Below are 22,937 nucleotides of genomic sequence, written 5' to 3' on the forward strand. Positions count from 1 at the left end.
TTGACCTCACTTGACCTGACCTTGACCTGACCTTGACCTGAAATTCATCCAGAGGTGGTCCATATCACTTATTGAGTGTGCCTATTGAATTCTATGAGTAAAATGACCCATAAAACATGTGTCGCACACGCCCTTTTCTATATTTTGTTTTTGGTGACCTGACCTGACCTGACCTGACCTGACCTGACCTTGACCTTGACCTCTGAATGATATTGTATGCAACGAATATTGTCTTGGTAGCCTAAGAACACGTTTTGGGCAATCAGTCTCAGTCCATGACTCCATTCTTCGGCAACTACGGTGCAAGGCCGATACTGTAGGGTAAGGGCGGGTAAGAGTACGCGGGCGATAAGAGTACGCATCAGCTGTTTCGGTTGCTTAGCAACGCGGGTTTGTCGAGTTCATGAAGTGACATCAGTGTTGCCAGGTCTAGAGGTAAACCTCCAGATCTAGAGGTTTTAGGGGACCGTTTCGGGGCTCCTGGAGGTTTATGAAAAATGCCGGATTCTAGAGGGTTTTCTAGAGGTAATCTGAAAATGCGAGAAAAGACAATTAGCATCAAAGTCTCTTGAGAACTATTTAGGTACATAATTTCATGTTATTATCCTTAAGTATTGCATGCTTAAACACACTTTTTACAGATTGATGGGAACGAAAAACCTACTTTTGGCTTGTTCACTATTGAGGCTCTGGCCGCCGGCTGCAGCTAAAAGTTCTCGATATACCGTGGGCACCGTGGGCATCAAGGCTATGTAAACGTGGCTGGTGCCCACGGTGGGCACCAAGTCCACCAAGTTCTGTGGACAAATGCGAAGGCATGCGAAGGATGAGTGAATTATCTTGATTGGGGATACAACCGGGTCTTTCAAAGCCTGCCGCCAGCTGCTGCCAGCGCGCTGACGTCACACTTTGGGTCTGTTCCAGTCGCACTTCCTAACACCTCTAAACTCCTCCAAGAGCAAGATAGAGGAGGCTGGAGCAGGACCCTCCTTTGATTTGTAGGGGCTAGAGCTGACACTGGAACAGGGAAGCAACCTTGGAGGAGATTAGAGGTGTAAGGAAGTGCGACTGGAACAGACCCTTTGGCAGTGTTGGAGCAATGGGCTTGATGATGTCATCACGCGCTGGCAGCGGATGGCAGCGTGCTTTGAAACAGCGCCACGGTTTGTGATGCGGAGGTAGGTATGGAGGTACCTATATATACATCATAATCAGCGGCAATGGAACAGAGGTTTCTAGAGGTTTTTACAACATTTTCTGGAGGTATTGGCATCACTCGACCTGGCAACACTGAGTGACATGAAGCCGCCAGTACGTGCATGTCACCAACGGAACGTGGGCGTTGAGCGGCGACGCTGTTGAGTTTAAGGCGATGAATATTATTTTCGAGCGTTATGATATTTTTATGATATGGTACAATAATTTTGATACTTGGCAGTTGAGATAAGGTACATTTCCGTGATTGTTGTGGGAAACTTGTGAGGTCATCTGGGGAAATACTGTACAGTGCAATATTCTGTTTGCGAAGTTTTGCACAACGTTTCGTGGTTGTTTTGTGCGCGAATTGCATGTACGGTAAGAGGACGCACTGTTCAGGAGGGTAAGAGTACGCAGAATTATACATTAAATCGAATATACAGAAATATAGAATTATTAATCTTTCGCTCAATGACGTTTGTTTTGTAGGTATATCATCAATGGAGCACTGTGATGCAGATGCGTACCCGAAATTCTTCCAAATACGAGTTATTCTCCTTTTTGATCGTGCATTTTTTAAAGAAACACACGACATGATTATTTCCTGATTTATAGACTTGAAAGATTTATTTTATGTTTTCTTTTTGGATACTAGAATTAACTTAAACGCCTTCTGAGTTTGAAGTTAAGCATTTGGACAGTGCAAGCTGCATAGGTGTGTGTTCATATGCTTGCGTACTCCACCCGCCTGGCGTGCGTACTCTTACACACCCCATATGGTAAGAGTACGCAAGTGCAACGGTTCAGAAAATGTCAGTTTTAGACCACTTCCATTTACGCTGGAGGATCGTTGTCCCATGGGTTGATGGCTAATTCAATGAACTTTAATATTCCCTATTTGCGATTTCTTTCCTTCAAATATTAAACAAATGAGAGCAAGAAATCCACTAAGTGCGTACTCTTATACGACTTCACCCTATGTACCTAGACACTTGCAATTTGTACCCTTGACCTGACCTTGACCTTGACCTCAAACTTTAAATTCAGTACATGTTTTTAGTTGTTCGTGATGAGATCTTTCGATTGGCGTTTGAATTTTCCAAATCGCACCATTTGTTCGGGAGATAACAGGGGGGTAAAATTTACCCCCCCAGCCCCCCGCGTTCGGCTGGAGACCCCAGCCCCGCGCGGGTTAAGAATGTTCGAAATGCTTAATGCTGCATATCATTCGACTTGGCTCTTCAAGAGGAACAGCATGATACCATTTTGAAGGCTGTATCTTTATTATGTCACAAGTTATTGGCAAAAACTTCATTTGACCTCAGTTGACCTCATTTGACCTGACCCATGGATAGGTACACCAAACAAAGAAGCACCAAGCGACATAATGTTAAGTACTGAGGTTTCAAAGCACAAAAGTGATAGAACGAAACGGATATCGCCAGCATTTTCCGAATTGAATATATTCCAATAGGCTTAACATTACGACGTAATGATCTCTAACTGACCTCAGGTCAGTGACATAAAAAACCGAACTAAATGTTATACAACTCGGTGAACTTAGCACATCCTGAAAGTTTGAAGGAAATCAGTCCAAAACTGTGAGTTGGACAGGTGCATAAAGAAAATTGAATTTTGACCATGACCTTGTACCGGTTTTCTGACCTGGTGACCTGACCCAAAGTCACCCGGACCTGAGGTTTTTAGGTCATATGTAAAAAGGCCGCCCCATAGGCTGTGCCAAATTTGGCGGCGCTTACACTATCTTCGAAAAACCTTAGGGGGGGGGGGGGGTCGCATCGACCACCCTGCCAGGGCAAGGGTTAAGTTCTTTCTGAATAACTAGTGCTATCAGCTTTGACATTGGGTCAAAAGTTAAGCCTCCAAACGGGAAAAACTCTTAATCCGCGCACCTGCGAGGTAGGGTGGTTGCGGAATAGGTTTGTCTGCAATAACTTTTGACATCAAGCTTCCATAAGGTACATACGTTGATTTTACCGGCGTTGCGTTTCTCTCGTCGAGACACGTCGAACGAACTATAAGTTGGCCTCAGAAGGTCAAATTCAAATTTGACCTCAGACCAAGGTGACAGAATCAAGGTCATGTTGCACATCAGTCGATTTCTATCGTTTCCCGGGAATAGCCCAACGGGGCGTGGTTTAACTAGACCTGTTGACCTGACCTCAAGAGGCCTGGGGTAAAAAAAAAACCACATGATGTAAAACTAATATACCATAAACTTTACCAAGCTTCGCGACGCGCAGCGCAACGATTTTCTATCACAAGCAAAACACTGGCGAGTGTGGCCAAAAACGGCTACTGGCCCCTCCAGGGCGAAGGTTAGCCGATGATAGCCAATTTTAAGGTCCTAGGATAATGGTTGACCTTCAAGGTCAGTGCAATGACACAATTATCGTGAAAATCGGGACCTGCTTCGTGAAGCGATGGTTTAGCTAATCAAGCCACTACACAACTCACAAGACAGGTAGCATTTTCAAAATACTCGAGCATTGTTTCTACAAAGGGAGTGAAAAATTTCAGCATTTCTGCACTTGTGCAGGCCGGTACCTGAACATGAACACTTATGTAAGCCAGATGATTGATCGTATGCCAAATACGACTGGCGTCCGTGATGACTGGTGAATTCGTTTTGCCTCTGTCGATGGACACCTGTGTGCGAGGCGGAAGTATAAAGGAGCACGTCGCTGTCGAGCCCGGCATCAGTTCGCCATGATCACTCTGAGTCTTTGTACGCTGCTTTTGGGCGTATCCCTCGCCTTTGAGGGCAAACAAGACCCGGCGCCGCTACCCGACGTCAGAGGTCACGAGACATATCGCCAGATAGAGCCCAAACGCTTGGAACTGCAAGATGAAAAGGCAACATACGTTCTTCCCCCCAACACTTACTACTTCACCTCACCCAACTACCCGTACAACTACCCAAACAACTACTTTCAGAGATGGATTATTATGGGTGACCAGGGTCAAGTGATCTCACTCATATGCAACTACTATAATGACTTTGATGTCGAGTACCATCCGTCCTGCTACTATGATTTCCTGAAAATCAATGGCGTCAAATATTGCAACGGTCGTCCCCCATCCAGCTCGGTGGACAGTGACGAGCTGAGGGTCGTGTTCAGAACCGACTCCAGCGTCCGGAACACAGGGTTCTACTGTCTGGTCATCGTTCCGGAGGCGGGCGGAGCCACCACAACAACGGCAGCCACCACCACGACAGCGGCCACCACCACGACGACAGCCTCGACGACCACCCCCGCTCCGTCCGGTGACCAGTGCTGCGGCATCGCCAACCGGGCCACCCGTATCGTCGGCGGCGTGCCCACGGAGGTCAACGAGTACCCGTGGCAGGTGGGTCTGGTCAACGCCGGCAACAATCGTCCCTGGTGCGGTGGCACCCTCATCAACGACCGCTGGGTGCTGACGGCCGCCCACTGCACTGAACGCCAGACGGCCGGAAACCTCCAGGTTCTGCTCCGCAAGCACAATCTCGATTCCGACGCCAACCAGGTTCGCAAAAATGTGGCGCAAATTGTTAATCATCCTTCTTATAACTCCGCTACCCTTACGCACGACTTCTCGCTGCTGGAACTCTCAGTTCCCATTGATTTTTCGACCTTTGATAACTTGGTGGCGCCAGCCTGCCTTCCCGCAGACAACAACGCCTTCGTTGACGTCGATGCCATTGTCAGCGGCTGGGGCACCCTCGCCTCTGGTGGCACTCAGCCCTCAGTCCTGAATGAAGTCACCGTGCAGACCATGTCCAATGCCGAGTGTACCTCGGACCTCGGCCAGGGCCAGATCGACTCCAGCATGATCTGCGCAGACGTGGACGCCGGCGGCAAGGACTCCTGCCAGGGCGACAGCGGCGGCCCGCTGGTGACCGACGTCAGCGGACGCTACACGCTCATCGGCGTGGTCTCGTGGGGCTACGGCTGCGCCGTCCAGGGCTCTCCGGGCGTCTACTCTCGCGTCACCGCCGTCTCCGACTGGATCTCCCAGACCACGGCTGGCTCTAATCTGTGCTGAGCCCACCGCCAGTCTCTGCTGAGTCCTGACCACGACCGGATCCAGTCTCCGCTGAGCCCACCGCCAGTCTCTGCTGAGTCCTGCGCCAGTCTCTGCGAGTCCGGCGCCAGTCTCTGGCGAGTTCTAATCACAACCGGAGAATTCTCCATTGAATCCCGACATGTAATGCCCTTTGTGACCAACACTGGTAAACTTTGTTAAGGCATCACCTCTAGTCTCTAGCTGTTAGTGCTGGTGTTAGTCTTGTCGAAAAGGTTCCAGACTTTTTACTTTGTTTGTTTACTTTTTTACTCATTCCACTGGTTCAGTCATTTTTTTGGGAGTGTTCAATAAAAGCATGCAATTCTGCAACTCTTTGTCATGGGCAGTGCGGACATTGTGCCTTGCTTAGATGGCGCAAATGTAATGAGGGCCGGGAGGAGGAGGAGCCCTCCTGTAATTGGGACGATCAGTGTCCGTTGGAGGGAGGCCAAAATAATAAAAAACTATCGACCCCAAATACAGGGTGTTCCAAAAAAGTGACCCACCAACTAAGATCGACTGTATCTCTGCAGCCGTGCATGCTACAGCTTTGGGAAGCCGCTCATTAGAAAGAGCAGCCCAATTCCATCCAAATAGGCCATAATTCCGTAACATATCTTGCCCAAAACGGCCAGCATTAAGGAAAGCACAATTCAATACCAAATTCTTGGTGAAACGTTTGGCGTTATCGGATATGTTTAAAATTTCTTCACATCTGACTGTATATTTCAGTTCACGTGCCTTTATTCATTCTTCGCCGTGTTTCACCCGATCTCGCAACACTTTTGTTCTGGTCGGTCTCGGTGTATTACATATCCATTCAGAGCCACACTATGTAGCCTTTTAGAACCGAAAGTGGCCGGTCTTTCCAACAAAGGGTCTCTCATTATCGTAGGACATTTCGGTTTCGGAGATATATAAGCAATATTAGTTAGGGGGCTCACTTTTTTTAACACCCTGTATATGACCAACTATTCGATATTCATCTTGCTAGAATTTCGTTGATCGTTGTCTATTTCCAATCCCATTGATACAAGTTACACGCCGTTCGATGATAATGTATTGTAGGGTAGTTACAATCGGTATGTAAAATGCGCTCACAGTCACTCGCGTTGCGAACACCACTGATTGGCGGGGCCGCCTCTGACTGAGGGCGGTCACCGGCCTTCAGCGGGACAGCCAGGCGTTGGTCTGGGGGGATCCGGAGTGGCTCTAGACGCTGTCGCTGAAGGTCTCTGGCAGGGCGCCGACGGAGCCGTCGATGGCGGCCTGGTGCTCGGCCGACAGCTGCGGGATGGCGTCCGACTCGGCGCTGTAGCCGTTCTCGTCGGCCGTCCACGTGACCGTCACCGTCTGTCCGTTGGGCGCCACGTACGAGTACTGGCCTGAAACGGAGCAGAGCGCAGTGTCAACGGGATATCAGCTCCAGGGGTGGGATGTCAACGGCAGTCGCTGGATGAATGCTGCATATATATTTGTTTCGGCAGTTAAAGGGGCTTGATGACCAGCATGTGAGTAGCGTGCGAACGGATTTGTAGCTCTAAGGACTTGACCATAGACGAAGCTAGTATCAAAGCTGGTTATAAAGACGCAGTGTTCTTGCAGCAGCTCTGTGAGTAGGCACGTACCTAGGATTTGGCCAATTGGGGAGGGGAGGAATCCCGGGGGCCTCCTCTCTACAGAGGGCCTCCTACCAACAGAGAACCTCCTCTCTACTGAGGAGTCAGAGGGGCCATAGCGGTCAGACACAGACAGGCCGTTATTCACAGGGGGCCCCAGATAGTAAGAAGAGGGCCTTGGTAAGAAGGACCCTTGCTGTCAGGCTGGTCAGAGGGCTCTGATTGTCTTGACGTGATTTTTGGGATTCCCGTGAAGTTCGTTCGCCTCCGACGTGATTTTGGCCAACGTGGGCCTTAAGCCCGCGGGGGCCCTGATTCCATCCGGGACCCTGAAAACCCCAAGGGGGGGGCACCTCGTCCGCCCCCTTCCCCTTGGGTACGTCCCTGGCTTGAGCGTCGTATGAACATGTCAATAGTGAAATATGCCGCCAAAGCTGTCACCGCATATGTATGCAGCCAGCTGTAACCAGTCTCTGAGGTCTCCACAACCAGCTGAGCCCGGGTAAAACCTGATGCGACACATGGGACAAAGAGAGAGGCCACACAGCGGCGCCCCAGCGTGTGCGCCAGAGGGTCCTCCACCCCCGCTGTCTGTCGGGTGGCACGTACCGCTCATGGTGTAGCTGCCCGTCTCCGGGTCCTGGCCCGGGTAGCTGGTGCCGGTGGCGCCCTGCTGGATGTTGTTGGACGTCTCCATGTCGGCCACGAAGCCGCCGGCCTCGTCCATGCTGAAGTCGTTCTTGACAATCTGAGCGTCGCGGTCGCTGCCGGCCACGTACTGGGCGTCATCCTGAGCGGCGGCCACAGCCACCAGGGCGAGCACGATCATCTGCGGAGCAGCGGTCACCGGGCTGTCACACAGTCCACAGGGCGCACCATTGCAGCCCGACTCACAAAACGGCATTGATGATAACTTGCATGTTGTGCATCACCATCATGGCGAACTGTGCGTGGCCAGACACGTGAGGATCAGCGCAGCAAGAAAATACAGTTACTAACTCCGTTCATGTCCCTGTTAAAAAAAAAAACAAGCTAGAATATGATGACGATGTTTTTACGATGTTACGATGTTTACGATGTTTTTAACGATGTTTCTGATCGTGTGCGAAAGCAAACCTATGATTTGTTTTTCATTGGCGGTTTGTCAGTTGCTCAATAAGTGCAGTGGTAGGCAATGATGATGTAAGCAATGACATGTTTGGGCATCATTAGTAATATTATTGTGTTTAGAAATGAGTTGCTCCGCTAACTATAAACTCACCAGCTTCATGTCTGCTGCGGCGGTGAAGACGACTCCACTTCACTGGTGCGTCTCCCCGGCAGCTGGCTGCTTATATACCTGTCGGCCGTCGAGGACCGGCAGAGGGAGGAGAGGGCGGGAGCGCAGGGAGCGCCAGACCGGGCCAGACGGGTTGCCGAGATGTCAGCGCCTTGGGGACGTTAACCACTAACCAGGCACCTTGAGTACCAGCGCAGAGAATGAAACTTTTATTTCTGAATAACTGCCAATCCGTTTCCCGTCGCAGGCAAATGACGCGGTCAAATAATGTTGCTTTGATGACTGGTCGACTACTGTTGACGAATGCTACTCGAATCTCAATCGACCCCACCATTAGAACCCTACACATTACATAGGTATGCATGTACCTAGATTGTAGGTATGATAGATAGGTTAGCTTGCGGTCGTTTTGTAAGTTTGTAACAGTTATACCTAATATAGGTACTGCCTTGGTTATACATACGGAAATGCAGGGGCGGATCCTGCAGGGTCACCAAGTTCTGGCACTTCAGTCACAAGGGTATGATTTAGGCTTTACCTAGCACAGATGTCACGGGCATGCATATGCAATACTGGCTTTCCTGGCATTAGACATCGTGAGTTCGTGACACAACCCCCACCGGCCACCACCCAACCCAACCACTTTTGCTTCTGCTACCGGTGACGGTCATTGACCAGTCGGGCCCATCTCTCTCCTAGCTTGACTAATTCGAACGTTATACGAGAAAACTCTCCATATCTAGCGCCACCATTTTGACTTTTTTGACCCCTGTGACGTCATCTGTGACCTGACCTGAAAATGACCTGTGTAAAAATTGTAGACCTTGTCCGTGCGTACCCCATGCCGTTTACCGCTTGTCGCTATCTTGCTTTGCTTTCCAGATCTCAGGGGGGGGGGGATGGGGCGGTCATCCGCCCCCCCCCCTGTCCGCTGTAAGTTGGCCCAGACCCCTGTCGGTGCGCGGGCCGCGGGTTTAAGAGTCTATTGTGCCAAATAAGGGTTATCATGGTCGGATATCATGGCAGTTCACTGGCGGATCCAGGGGCATTTAGAGCAAATGCCCTCCCCCCATGGAGCGTCCGAAATCGACGAACATTTGTGGTTTTTAGAGATTAACCCTCGCCGGCACAGGGGGGGGGGGTTGACGCAACCCCCCTAAGGTTTTTCGCGAATAACTTGCGTAAAAAGCGGCTGATCGCGACGAAACTTTCAGTACCCTCGCATTGATCAATTTTACATCTACCTTAAAAATTTCATGACCCTGACCCAAATGACCTTTGACCTATGACCTACTTTCCGAGACAATGTTTGGCCGGAATCGCGATTCGGCGCATGTCGGCTCTCATTAGCCGCGCGTTTGCAAGCTTTTCGTGGTTTCAAACGTTCAAACATGTGATTTGATGTTGCTCCTATGCATTAGGGTGGAGGTCAAGGTCACCTGAAGGTCAGGTCAGGTCATTGACCTTTGGTGACCTCGCTTCACTTTTCGAGTTTTACCTACATGTTTCTAAGCTAGTTTTTTGGAGCTGATTTCGAATTTAGCAACCATTTGAACATTTACGAAGTAGTTTTGGTTCCTTCGTAACATGTTACGAAGCTGTCAGAGTCGGTTGACACGTACTACGAATACCCGTCACGACCCCTACCGGTTGACCTGACCTGACCTGACCCGACCTGGTCTAAATGCTTAAAGACATCATCTCTGATCAAACCTAACACGATATTCGTGATCAGCACCCTCGAAAACCCCATAACAGCCACACTTTACGACTTTCTAACAGGTCCCGATTTTCGGGTCATTGACCTGACTTGGAAGGTCACCCGATAACCTAGAACCTTATAATTGGGTATTATCGGCTTCCTCTCGTGACGGGCAACACGCTCGTTTTTTCCGCGAAGCTCTAGCTCGATCAGAGGCCAAACGCGAGGGGGGGGTCGTACCAACCAACCCCCCTTGTGACGTCAAAGGACGCAAATTGGCCTGTGCTGGCGAGGGTTAAAAATAAAACTAAACAGCTTTGATTAGAAAAAAAAAATGTTTTGAACCGCAAAGCAGTGCGTAAGGAATAGAAACCCGATGAGTTTTTGGAATTTGGAGAAACCTTTTCGGGGGTATGCCCCCGCAGCATCCAAGAACACCTTTCTGGATCCGCCAGCAGTGTGACAGTTAAAACTTAGGTATGCCTACATATTCGCTCGGGTGAGCATCTTAAGGACTGGACTGGCTTCGTCGATATCTCTTGCTGTTCTAATCTACGTTTCATAATCGCATCCAATGCTTCAAAAGAACTGCATGCTCGTAAGACACATCTATGATAGCAAAACATTGTAAGTTATAAACACGAGAACACATGCATTTATAACAGTGTTAGCAAACCACCGAGATGGTTCAAATCTACGAAACAGTGTTGCATGCCGTGCGACCGATATCCGCAAATCGATATCACCAGTTCCGCTGCGGCGGACGTTTTTCGCACGGGTAGTCAGCGCGTTGGGTCAGCAAGAAGAGGGGGGGGGGGGAGCTGCTGGAAGGGGGAGATGGGTTGGCATTCAGCCGGTGTGGAGTGGCGCCCTTGGCCCGGCCGGCGCGTGGCCGACGAGCTCCCACCGCCGCGCCGATCGGTCGGCCATCCGTCCCGCCACAGCCGCGCCGCTGTTCAGCGAAAGGGCTTTGCGTCCGTCAAGGCTATGGCTTTCCTCATGACTTGCAAATGACCGTTTGACACTGGTTGGAGGTGAAGAGCAGGTCAAAGTCGCCGTCGTGACGGAGAGTCATCAGACCTTGTCACAGAGGTGAGGAGCTGCTACACTGCCGGGTCACACGCACAGCTGGATCGCTGGATACGCAGTAACGTGTTTTTGATGTGTTATGTAGGTATGTGCACTGTGACTAGGCACTCGTACGATTGCCCGGTAAAAACGATAAGCCTGCAGTGTTTGTCAGCTTGATATGTTAACATAGCTTTATGTATTGAAAGACGTTTTGGCCTTGCATCAAAAGTTCTCCAATCTCTATCAAACAAAATTTCTTTTTATTAGACCTGCTGTCTTTCGATAATGGTTTGGTTTAATACCGATGCTCTTGGGGATGTTTTTCATCCTTTTTAGTATCATCATGCCACTTATTGATTGCGCTGATTATTGATTAAAGTTGAATTCAATTGTCGAGTGCCTGCAACGCTGAAGGAAAAAGATCTTAAGCAGATACATTTGGATTATTGGCACTGGTGTCAATCAGATTTGTCAAAGAGAGTTCCGGTATGGACAGGACATGGGTAGGTTGATCCGACCCGGGCTTCATATGCCCAATGATGCTTTTGGAAGAACAGAGAAGTGGAACACCTACACGGAGTTCCTAAAAAACAGCCGAATTATTTTCTCTCTCTCTCTCTCTCTCTATAAGTGTGGACAGGCGTCTCTGTCCGTCAAAAGATCTGCCGGACTGTGAGAAAGTTCGTGCACGGGGCGGCGCGCCAAGCTGTCTGGGCCGAAAAGCGCCATCTGAAAATAATTCGTTCCCTGTGGCCGCAAGGGACGGACGCTACCACACAAAATGACATGAACCATTATGTTTGATAGGCATTGATTCGCTCTTTCCGTCCTTCTGTAATTTAATTATGAGGTTTTTGAATTCAACTGTTTGTGTTGAGGTTCCCCGTTTACCACTATGATCCATATTGATTGGGGTTTTGCAATAGGAAAATCAACATAATGTCATAGCAGTTTATGTTCTTTTTTATCGGCGTATTTATTACGCCGGCTTGAATTTAGCACGAAATAGGTAGCACACCCACATTCTGATGCGATCTGTCTGGCGTAGAAGCAGACTGCAGAGATTGAATTGCAATTGATCACATAGCCTACTCCGGAGGGGAAATTGTTGTGGCTATACCTGCCTGTTTTCAGCGGGCACATTTCCATACGGGCTGGATCCGAAAGCTGTCGGCCCTCGTCTCGGGGAGGAGCCAGGACCGGCGACCTTCGGACGCTGCATTTTTGTCCCTGCCGCACGCTTTACTGCCTGTTCGGCGGCTTTAATACAATTGACAGATGACGGGATTACAACCTCGACTACCACAGACATCTGGAGAGCCACTGGATCCGCCGCTGGCCCGACAAACTAAGATAAATACCGGTTTTTCCTATTCTGCCTATCGCATAGCATACGACTTTTCATATTTTGCTATGTTTTGAACACACACCCATTTCAATAACTATCGGACGATGGAACTCGATTCTTGGATGCATCCTAACCTACCTATCAATAATGTGCCATCTGCCAGCTTACATAGCTGTGGTCTACTTCTAACCACAGTGTACCTATACTTCTAACGTTCTGGAGGTAAAGTTTCGGACCACTTTAATAAACGACACCGCATATCACCGCGCCTATGTGTTTTCCTATGAAGTGGCGCACAGCAGACGAGCGGAGCTAGTAAGAATTTCTCAGCATCCGAGACCCATTGTTTTTCGTTTGCCGGAGTCTCGTCTGAGGCCCGTGACCGTGCAATCGGTAACTGGCGCTTGTCACAGCTCACGTCGTACGCTAACCGGTAACCTTGCTCGAGCGGGTCACGCGTAACGGCGGCGCAGCGCGCGTGGCGCGTTGAAACTGCGGCACTTCTCAGCAGACGCGGTCGTCAATGGTGACGGTGCACCTACGCATGTATGCATAAACACATGCACATAGCATGCATGCATGCACGCATGCGTACATACACGTTAACACACATGCATGTCACACACCTATTCACACATACAAACATCGTTACACAAACAACATACATGCATACCAGCTTGTAAGCCCAGATAAGCTGTAGTAATGTTTTTGCTTGGCGAGCATTAGCATGCGAGTCCGTACGCTATCCAGTCATCGCCAGAGGTGGCAAGGGCTCGGCCCCGGTCGTCGATTCGGCCGGCCATCTCGGCAATTCAGCATGCCAGTAGCGTCAGCACTGTGGGTGCTGCATGGTAACGTGCTAGGTGTGTAACGTTCTTACAATCTCCACCACGACGTTAGACTTGCGATCGATTAAGCGAGCTCTTTAAACCCTCCCACATGTACGTGTAACGTGACACGGTAAGCTCTGCAGCGTGCTTTTCCAAATCCAACCGGCTCCGTTCGTCTAAAAGTTCGTTTTAAAGGGTGATTATGGTTTAACTGACTCATTTAGTCTCACTAAGAGGAACGGTTGCTAAATGTGTAACCGCCCACGTTTGGTGGCAAGATGAGACTCCCGATCCTGAATCACTCGCAGGGAAAATATGATGGGCTCAGCGTATTTTAGCGGGCCGGCTGACGGAGCTTTCACTTCGATTGCGGTTCTGATCAGGCTGGCGGATGATCCTTTCAGTAGAGGTCGGTGTAAAGCTTCTAACGATGTTTATGCACGTGTTTGACGGTCATCGGTCTAAGCGGCAAGCAGCATGTGGAATGGGCTCGTGAGAATTTGACAGAACGCGACCTTGCTCAGTTTCTTTTTCGTTACTATATGATATATGATATACATTTCGTAGGTATCACTCCAGTCAAAGTAAAAAGCTGTTCATATAAAAGCATGTTCAATTTCCTGGCTCTGGTGAATGCCGGGGTTAATTCTAAAAATACGGTTGGCATCCCGGCTAGACTGCATACCAGGGTAAACAACAAAATCCCTCCCTCCTTTTTCCGGAAATACTTGTTCGTTTTTTTTTTAAATATTCAAACCAGGGCCTATTTTAACATGTTAACCCATTAGAGCCCGTTGGTCACATTTGTGACCACAAAGTTAATGATTTTTTGTCGGTCAAATGTGCTTCATCTTTTGGGAAGGTCCACTTCGCCCGCGTTCAGGCATCTTCCAGCTGGAGGATCCCAGTACTATTTTGCGCATGGCAACCTCACAAGCGACGCTATCTCGGCATTGTCAGCAAGATGTCGGCGCCGATTGGAGCTCGGTCGGACCGCGTCCGAAAAAAACCGTAAGTAAACTCATATTTTCTCAGAAAAATCATTTCTCGTTCGTCGTATGGGTGGAATTTAAACCTATTTAGAACCTGTAATTATTAGTTTCACTCCATTTGCTTTTTGTTTTGTCTGGCACACGTGCAAATAATGTGTGGCAACAAATGTGACCAACGGGCAGAAACCCAACATAAATATGACTTTTTCACATTTCAGGCTCACGGCAAATGAGATATTGGACCTTCTGGAGACGGAGAGTGACAGTTGGCTTGAAGATGAAGATGTCGAGGACCACATCGATGTTATACTCATGCCCCCCATCGAAAAGGGTGAGTGGGCTCTCGGAAATTGTGGATAATGGGGATGAGAAGGGGTATATGTAGTAGGCAGACTATACTAAGTAGGGCATAATTACAGCGTAGTGTGAATGAGTGAGCATTGTTGTTGGATGGGAGGAGAATGATTGATAAAATACAGGGTCGCACTTACGGTTACGCACTTCTCTACACGTGTGGACAGAGTAAAAGAGCTACATCGTCCTGGCGGCCTTATACTATAGGAGGGTCGGTTGCGGATAATTGTTTTTCTACCGATGTTTGCGTCTAAGCTCGTAATTATGTGCGAATTCACTTACAAAACTACACGTTAGCTGACTTACTTTACCAGTAGTATTGTGAAAGGACCCTAAGCCTGTCATATTCAAAGGTTAATGATTAGTGTTTTCCTTGCGAACGTTTATGCAACAGCGCCTTCTAGTCAGTGTGACGTTTTTGTGGACGGTTGGGGGAGGGGTCCCTGCCTTCCTGAGTTCCATTTTCTGTGGCAGCAATTATATCGTACACAAATATACCAAAGTATATTACGGTAAGATGTTGCAAGACTGGCATGGTTCACATCAACGAGCTTGCGGCTGACTACTAAATCAACGTAGCGAAGGTGGTCTGGAAAGCCCTTGTATTCCCAGCAGACGTCTTGCTTTTACCCCGAGGCATCCCTTTCGTGATTAGGTCTGGCAGTAAAGGAGTAATAGAGGAATTAGGGCAGCTTACAGAGTCAATGGTTCTCTCGTTGCAGATGACGCCCATACCGACGAAGACTCCGACAAGTCAGATGGCGAAACCGTTGGTGACACAGCCCATCTCCCACGCCGAGTCCTGGGGACATCAGCGGAAGTGACGGGGGAGCAGTCTCCAGCTCCTCGCGATGGGACACACGAAAAGGGATCAGGTGACGTCGCTGCTTCTGCAACACAAGAGCCGGATCAATGTACCTCTGTCAAAGGGCCTAAAAGGAAGAAGGTCAGGAACTGGAGGCACCGTCCACCAACATTTCGGGTTGAACTGTCTGCTGGCGACCCTGACGATGCTTCAGAAGTCGGTGACACATCTCCAAGTGAGTTGTTCCAAAAGATGTTCACGAGAGAGTTGCTGGAAAATATCCTGGAGCAGAGCAACTTGTACGCGACGCAACACGGAAGACGACTGAACATGACGATGGAGGAACTGCTGGGAATCATCGGTGTGATGATGATGACGGGCTATAGAACGACGCACAACAAGAAACATCTGTGGTCTGCAAAGGACGACGTGTCATCTGTGTGGGCACAGGAGCTCATGCCCAGGAACAGGTTTCTTGAACTTCTCCAGAATCTGCACCTGGCGGACAACAGCAACATCAGCAAGGACAGATACTACAAGGTACGTCCGTACTTCCAGCACTTGAACGCCGGATTCAAGACGGCAGCTCTCACCAGAAACCTGAGCGTTGACGAGACAATGGTACCGTACTATGGACGGCACAGCACCAAGCAGTTCATAAGGGGCAAACCTGTAAGATACGGGTACAAACTGTGGTGTCTGGCAGCCTCCACCGGATATCTCTATCATGCGGAACCGTACTGTGGGGCCGACACCCAACTGGCTGACACGGGCCTGGGGAAGGGAGCTGACGTGGTGCTGGGCCTGCTGAACAAGTGCGCCGTCCCACCAGGCCATGCTATATTCTTCGACAACCTGTTCACATCACTCGAGCTTCTGGACGTGCTGTCGGACATGGGTCTTGGCGGGTGTGGAACCGTCCGCGAAAACAGGCTTGGTGGCGCTCCATTTTCAGGCAAGAAGGTGCTGGAGAAGAAGCAGCGTGGGACAATGGAGTGGCTGTCTGACGGTGACAACCTGGTTGTGCGGTGGAACGACAATCGCGTCGTGACGGTGGCGACGAACTGTGAGCCGCTGGAGCCGCTCGTTACCGCCAGCCGGTATGTGAAGAAGCAAGGTGGCAGGATCGCTGTACAGATGCCCCGTCCTCTTCATGCATACAACACCCACATGGGCGGTGTGGATCTGTTTGATCAGTGTGTTGCTCTCTACCGCAGTACCATACGCAGCAAGAAGTGGTGGTGGCCGCTCTTCCAGTGGGGAGTTGACGCTGCCCGGACAAACACCTGGCTCCTGTCTCAACGGCATGCCAAGGGACCGCAACTTCCCTTCCTGCGGGAGCTCACGTACGTCCTCATCAAGAAGAACACGGTGCCGCGTCCTCCAGCAAGCTTCTCTGGCCGCCACCAAGCACCAGAAGACCTCCGCTACGACGGTCTACATCACTGGCCAGCAGAGCTCAAAACCAGGTTCCACCGTTGCAAGGTGTGCAACAGCCGAACCAACATGTCCTGCGAGAAGTGCGCCGTTCCACTGCACCCAAAGTGCATGAAGGTGTACCACACCCCATGAGCACACGGAAGATCAAGAGGGGCATCAGCACCAGTTGGGTTCCTACGTATGGCTGATGATCTGAACAAGCCCAAAAATGCGCAGTGGGCGTGACCTTGTGGACATCAAAGCAGGTCAAATATCTTTTACCTTGTGTTGGATTTTGTGTGTGGTAATGCCGTAAAATACAGGTGCTCAACTACAGATGCAGACATTTTAAGTCTTTGCAGAAAGATTGGACGTTATTATAAACAAAAGTAAGAAAAAGTGGTTAAAATTCCATTTCATGGTGTTTATTGACCCGTTGGTCACAAATGTTGCCACCCCCAAAAACAGGTAAAAAATATCTCCAATTTTTTCCAAAAAATCACAGGCAATCAGTGACTCCTGATAAGTATATACAGCAAAAATGAAACAATTTACACCACCTTAAGGACCTTGGGCACTAATGGGTTAACTGGGGGGCAAATGCCCCCGCACTCAACAGAATTGCCCCCCCAGTTGTCGAGATTTGCCCACTTTAAAAATGAGCATAAAGGAACAGGGTAACAAACATACTACTGTGACTTGTTTTGCAATGGATGTCAAATGAGTCAGTCTGCAAGTAATGACCAGTGGTGGATCCAAGGGTGGGTCACATGGGTCATGACCCCCCCCCCCCCGCCCCCTTGGGTCCCGGGGACACCACAGGCCTGCCAGGGGCACCACCGGCTTGTCAGGGGCACCACAGGCCTGTTGGTTGGGAGCACCATCGGCCTAGCAAGAGCATCATAGGTCTGCGCCAGGGGCACCACAGACCTGCCAGGGCCCCATCGACCTCACAGGGGCACTTTGGGCCTGTCAGGGGCACCACGGGCCTGTCGGGGGCACCACAAGTTTTTTAGGGGTACCACAGGCCTGCAGGAGCACCATCGGCCTAGCAAGAGCACCATAGGTCTGCCAGGGGCACCACAGACCTGCCAGGGGCCCTACCGGCCTCGCAGGAGCACCACATTGGGCCTGTCAGGGGTACCACCACAGACCCGCCAGGGGCACCACAGGCCTGTCAGAGGCACCACAGGCCTAGCAAGGGCACCACGGACCTGTCAGCGACACCACGGGCCTGTCGGGGGCACCTCAGGCTTGTCAGGGCCAAGGGACACCATCAGTCCTTTCAGGGGCACCTCAGGCCTGTCAGGGGCACCAGAGGCCTAGCAGGGACACCACATGCCTGACAGGGGCACCTGCGGCCTCGCAGGGACACCTTGGACCTGTTAGTGGCACCACATGCATGTCGGGGGCACTCCAGGCTTGTCAGGAGAACTACAGTCCTGTCAGGGCCCAGGGGCACCAGCGGCCTAGCAGAGGCACCATCGGCCTAGCAGGGACACCACCGGCCTCGCAAGGGCATCATGGGCCTGTCAGGGGCACCATGGGCCTGTCGTTAGAACCTCAGGCTTGTCAGGGGCACAACAGTTCTTTCAGATGCACTGGCGGCCTAGCACCATGGCACCATGTTTGGCCGGGATCGCGATTCGGCGTATGTCGCCTCGCATTAGCCGCGCGTTTGCAGTCTTTTCGTGGTTTCAAACGTTCAAACATGGGATATGATGTTGCTCCCATGCATTAGGGTGGGTGTCAAGGTCACCGGAAGGTCAGGTCAGGTCATTTACCTTTGATGACCTCGGTTCACATTTTTCGAGTTTTATACGTTTCTAAGCTAGTTTTTTTAGCTGAATTCGAATTTAGCAACCATTTGACCGTTTACGAAGTAGTTTTGGTGCCTTCGTAACATGTTACGAAACTGTCAGAGGCGGTTGCCACCTACTACGAATACCCGGCAAAACGCTTACTGGTTGACCTGACCTGAGCCTGACCTGACCCGACCTGGCCTGAATGCATGAAGACATCATCTATGATCATAACTAAGTACTAACATGATATTCGTGATCAGCTCCCCAAAAAAAACATAGCACCCACCCTTTACGACGCTCTAACAGGTTACGATTTTCCCGACGTTTGGGTCATTGACCTGACCTGGAAGGTCAACCGATGACCTAGGACCTTAAAATTGGGTATCATCGGCTTACTGTCATCACGGGCAGCACGGTCGTTTTTTTCCGCGAAGCTCTGGCTCGATCAGGGGCGAAACGGCAAGGGGGAGGGTCCAACGGACCCCCCATACCTATACGTTCGCAGCTGGAAAACACCAATACGGGCGAGGGTTAATGGATTATTAAAGACAATTTTCCAGGTTGCCCCCCCCCCCCCAGTCAAATTCCCTTAAAATAGGCTCTGATTCAAACGGAATTTCAATGCCCATGATCAGGCGCAATAACTCCTTTGCAATTAAGAACCCAGGGGAAAGTATCATTCCATCCATATGATGTTCTGAGGCTTTATTTTAATATAGAGTAACAACATTCAGAAAAAAAAAACATTATGCTCCAAGCTGAGCATAAAGCGATGATGATGATTTGGTGTTTTAGGGCGCACCAGCAGCGAGGCTACATACGCGTATATGGCGATTTAAAATCGTGACACTAGAAACAAATTTGGAAAATTCAGTAACCATGCGTGCTAAGGATAATTTCAGAGACGACAAGTCGAGGAGGTTCCCACGCGTGTCTGACGTTCATCCAGGCTCAGAGTTGGTCACAGCGGCGGCGCTGGAGGTCACCTCACAAAAGAACCAGCCGGCAGAGACTGTCCCGGGTCAGCTGGCCAGAGGAGGGGGGGGGGGGTCTCATCCCCACCGGCGCCTTCTCCCAACTTCCAGCGGAGGAAGCCGCTTCGTCGGCTGCGTCAGTAACTATTTCTCACCCCCGAGCTAAACACTATCGGCATTACCACCCTGACAGCATTGACTGTAGTGTAGACGGCATGTAGTGTAGACGGCATGTCAGCATGGAGAGTAGGCGATCCGTCGTGACGGAAATGACAAATCAATCACCACCGCTGGAAGAACGTCACCCAGCTGTCTTCCATTCACGGCCGGCGGCAGCAGCTACTGTCGCCTGTCATGGCACACCGGTGCAGTGTCAACATCTCTCAACGTCTCCCACTTCGGTCCGGCGCGGCGTCGCCAGACGTCATGCTGGGATGCCGACGAGCATCTCCGGCTGTTTTTGGGGACAGAGGAGAGTGCGCCCTTGTCCTTGAGGCGTCCGGAACGGGCCGTGTCAGCGCCGGCCGCTCCGGGGACGATCCGGAGACGGTCCGGAGAGGGTCCGGAGTCCGGTCTGCACGACCGTGACCGTCGCAGCGCGGTCGCCGCTCAGCGGGCGGTGAAAAAGGCTGGGCTGAAGCCACGCGATGGCCAGTGGGTCACCTCCCGCGGTCGCCACTGAAGGGGATGGGGCCGGGTGGGGTTATTTAGGAGGACGCTTTACACGGGTATGTTGGATCCCTCAGAGTCCCCGGAAAAGCCGCTGGGTGTTTATAGGGACTAGCTGGGAGAAATCTAGTTGAAATAGGTTGTCTGGGCATATGTATATTTGAAAATACATATTACATAGTGTGATTTTTCTGTAGTACAAGTAAAACAGGCTCGACGGTAGAGCCAGTGCATCCTCCCTGAGCCTTTGCTCACCGGTTGAACTCTGCCCCAAGCTGGGCTCATTGGGTGCTCACTTCTCTCTACGCCAACCGTGCAGCTCGCCGGGTACGGAGTAGCCAGAGAACGGCGACTGGCGAGAGGCTCAAACGCCGGCCAATGGCGAGGTCAGCAGCCAATCATCATGGCCAACCGAGGATTTGCACACATAATCGGCTAAATTTCGACAGTACTGCAACAGTGCCAGCGAGTTATCGAACGTCTGTGCGATTACCTTATCAACACATCACCTTTTATGTGAAAATGATGTAATTATTTGATTTATTACAGTTCATTGCTTTTTACTACTTATACTTTCGTTGAAATTCATCAATGCACAAGTCACAGTGGTCAAAGCGAACCTTTCACTTTCCATAAATTATTTTGTTACTAAAATTTAAATCAGGGGTGCACTCGAAATCTGAGACAAAATATGTCAACACTTTATGCTTTAAGCAACTCGATTACATGTAGGAAATATCATTAGAATATATGACCTTCTCCTCGGAAAATGACCAAATGAATGAAAATGATTATTTATTGATGAATTTATGATATTTCGGACTCACTACTTTTGCCTTGTACGAGTTAACGAATTCGATTTAGACGAAGGTCTGTGACCGAAATATCATCAATTCATCAATAAATAATCATTTTCATTCATTTGGTCATTTTCCGAGGAGAAGGTCATATATTCTAATGATACTTCCTACATTTATCATGCTCCTCGCAGCAGCTCTCAACGATATACGCAACTCGATTACATTTAACCTTTTTTACGGTGAAGGCGGAACACAACGCGTAACAGGCTGCGCTCTCAACGGTCTCAAGCGACTGCGGTGCACGTTGTAAGTACTAGCTACCAAGCTATGTCTGAAAAGCCTGCGGTGCTTAGGACCTGCAGACTGCAGAGGGTGCAATGGATAAACGGGGCGGGGGCTGCGCCCGTCGTGGACTGGGTGGGGCTAGAGCCGCCGACCAGCGCCGAACAGGGGGGGGGGGGGAGGAGGAGGGTGGCTGGGTGGAGCTTGATGTTGTGGGCGGTACCGACTGGGCGTGGCTTAGGTTCGACGTCCGGCGCCGCACACCGACTGGTCTGGTGCTGCAGTGACACGACGTTGACACAACATACTGGCGAGATATATCGCATGTTTTGACGCACCATACCGGTTCACGCAACATTTCTACCGAAATATAGCAGAAAAATGTACTTAAAGCTATTGCTATCCTAATAAAGAAATAGCTAGGATATCTAAAGAGAAAAACATTACCTAAGCTAAGCGCTGACAAGATTTTGCGACATTCGGCCTACTCTCTGAGACAAACACGGAAGTGCTCAACGACAGACGCGCACATTTTGCCCGTCCGTGATTCAGACCGGTATAGGTATAAGTGATTGCCGCCACGCCTGCCTACCCATCTGCGTCAGCCCCCACAGACGTTGAGCCGTCGCCGGATATCTGGTGACGACGAAGGGGGTACCGAGGGGTGACGTGTGCCAGCGGCGACCCGCCGGTGGGTGCAGCTGCAGGATCCTGTTCGGTGGGATGCCTGGCGTTGGCGAGCGGGCCAAGTTGCCTCTGTCCCGCCCCTGCTGTCTCACTGCTCCGCTGCCTCAGTGTCTCACTGTCTCAGTGTCTCACTGCCTCCGCCCCGTGCTGCTGGATCGCGGCACGAGCCTTCTCCGTAAATATGTGGTATGCCGGCGCTGCAATACTAAGAATCACTACTATGAAGCCGGACCACCAACAGAGTAGCATCTATCACTGCGCCTGTTGCGAAGGACATCGCCCACATATGGAGGAAATGCCATAACTACACGGGACGACCCTGACGCAACCTGGATAAGAGATTAGGTATTATCGTTATGACATGTTGCGATCGATCAAAAACTTACTACTTTTATTAGCAGACGAGCTACACAGCTGGTTTGTGAGTTTTCATCTTGTTTAATTTCTCATTCAAAGTTTGGCAGGCTAAATTGAGCTTGGTATCTGATTTACGAAAGCGTCTGCTGTTTTTAGGGCTTTGGCGCCTGCTCTCGTTCATATTCCATGCTATCTCGTAAATGTTATGTTGTTTTCGAAAACATACCTAAATGAAGGAGATCAACGCGTCATCCTGACTGCTCAATGCTCAAATGGAAAAGGAAGACTCCAATGAATCTAATAAAACAAATAACTTAATAGAGATATACTTAATCTAACTGGTAAAGTCCTGTCGGTTATCAGTATCAGACCCATTGGAGGACAAGAGCCTCGAATAGGTGTTGCAGTATGTACCTACCCTTGAGCATTGTAGTATCGTGCTGTGGTCAAGCCATTGCGCTATAGCCTCTTTTTGCTCGCCACCAGTTCAAATCCAAGAATGTCGCGTGCGTCTATTCCGTCCCAGAAGGTCACAAAAAGTATCAGTACAAACTTAGGTACTTGTGCAGGAGCGTTAGAGATATCACAGGGCGGTGCTATGTCATTTAACTCAGACCATCGCCCTGACGTTATGGCTTACGGCTACATGGACAGTGGACAATAGACCCTATTTCGG

General features: G+C 50.1%; 3 protein-coding genes across 3 annotated transcripts; 2 read left to right on the forward strand and 1 right to left on the reverse strand.

The window, feature by feature from the left end:
- Nucleotides 1-3,919: 3,919 nt before the first annotated feature.
- Nucleotides 3,920-5,594, forward strand: LOC122368794 (trypsin-like). The gene has a single exon (XM_043343040.1). It carries the CDS (start codon nucleotides 3,928-3,930, stop codon nucleotides 5,245-5,247), a length of 1,320 nt encoding a protein of 439 aa, XP_043198975.1. The 5' UTR covers nucleotides 3,920-3,927; the 3' UTR covers nucleotides 5,248-5,594.
- A 716-nt stretch (nucleotides 5,595-6,310) lies between these two features.
- On the reverse strand, nucleotides 6,311-8,347 carry LOC122368795 (larval cuticle protein 9-like). The gene is made up of 3 exons (XM_043343041.1): nucleotides 8,149-8,347; nucleotides 7,497-7,716; nucleotides 6,311-6,653 (listed from the first exon to the last, which is right to left on the reverse strand). Exons 1-3 carry the CDS (start codon nucleotides 8,155-8,157, stop codon nucleotides 6,481-6,483), a joined length of 402 nt encoding a protein of 133 aa, XP_043198976.1. The 5' UTR covers nucleotides 8,158-8,347; the 3' UTR covers nucleotides 6,311-6,480.
- Nucleotides 8,348-15,598: 7,251 nt separating this feature from the next.
- LOC122368797 (piggyBac transposable element-derived protein 3-like) lies at nucleotides 15,599-16,840 on the forward strand. The gene has a single exon (XM_043343043.1). It carries the CDS (start codon nucleotides 15,599-15,601, stop codon nucleotides 16,838-16,840), a length of 1,242 nt encoding a protein of 413 aa, XP_043198978.1.
- The last annotated feature ends 6,097 nt before the right edge of the window (nucleotides 16,841-22,937 follow it).

The sequence above is a fragment of the Amphibalanus amphitrite genome, unplaced genomic scaffold (genome assembly GCF_019059575.1).
Source record: "Amphibalanus amphitrite isolate SeventyFive unplaced genomic scaffold, NRLGWU_Aamphi_draft 000976F_arrow, whole genome shotgun sequence".
Classification (NCBI taxonomy): Eukaryota; Metazoa; Arthropoda; class Thecostraca; order Balanomorpha; family Balanidae; genus Amphibalanus; species Amphibalanus amphitrite.

Excerpts from the sequence above, each read along its gene's own strand:
- LOC122368797 (XM_043343043.1), top strand. The coding sequence starts at position 15,599 with ATGACGATGGAGGAACTGCTGGGAATCATCGGTGTGATGATGATGACG.
- LOC122368795 (XM_043343041.1), bottom strand. Across the intron at positions 6,654-7,496 it reads GGGCAGCTACACCATGAGCG|GCCAGTACTCGTACGTGGCG; the intron begins GTACGTGCCACC and ends GCTCCGTTTCAG.
- LOC122368794 (XM_043343040.1), top strand. The coding sequence starts at position 3,928 with ATGATCACTCTGAGTCTTTGTACGCTGCTTTTGGGCGTATCCCTCGCC.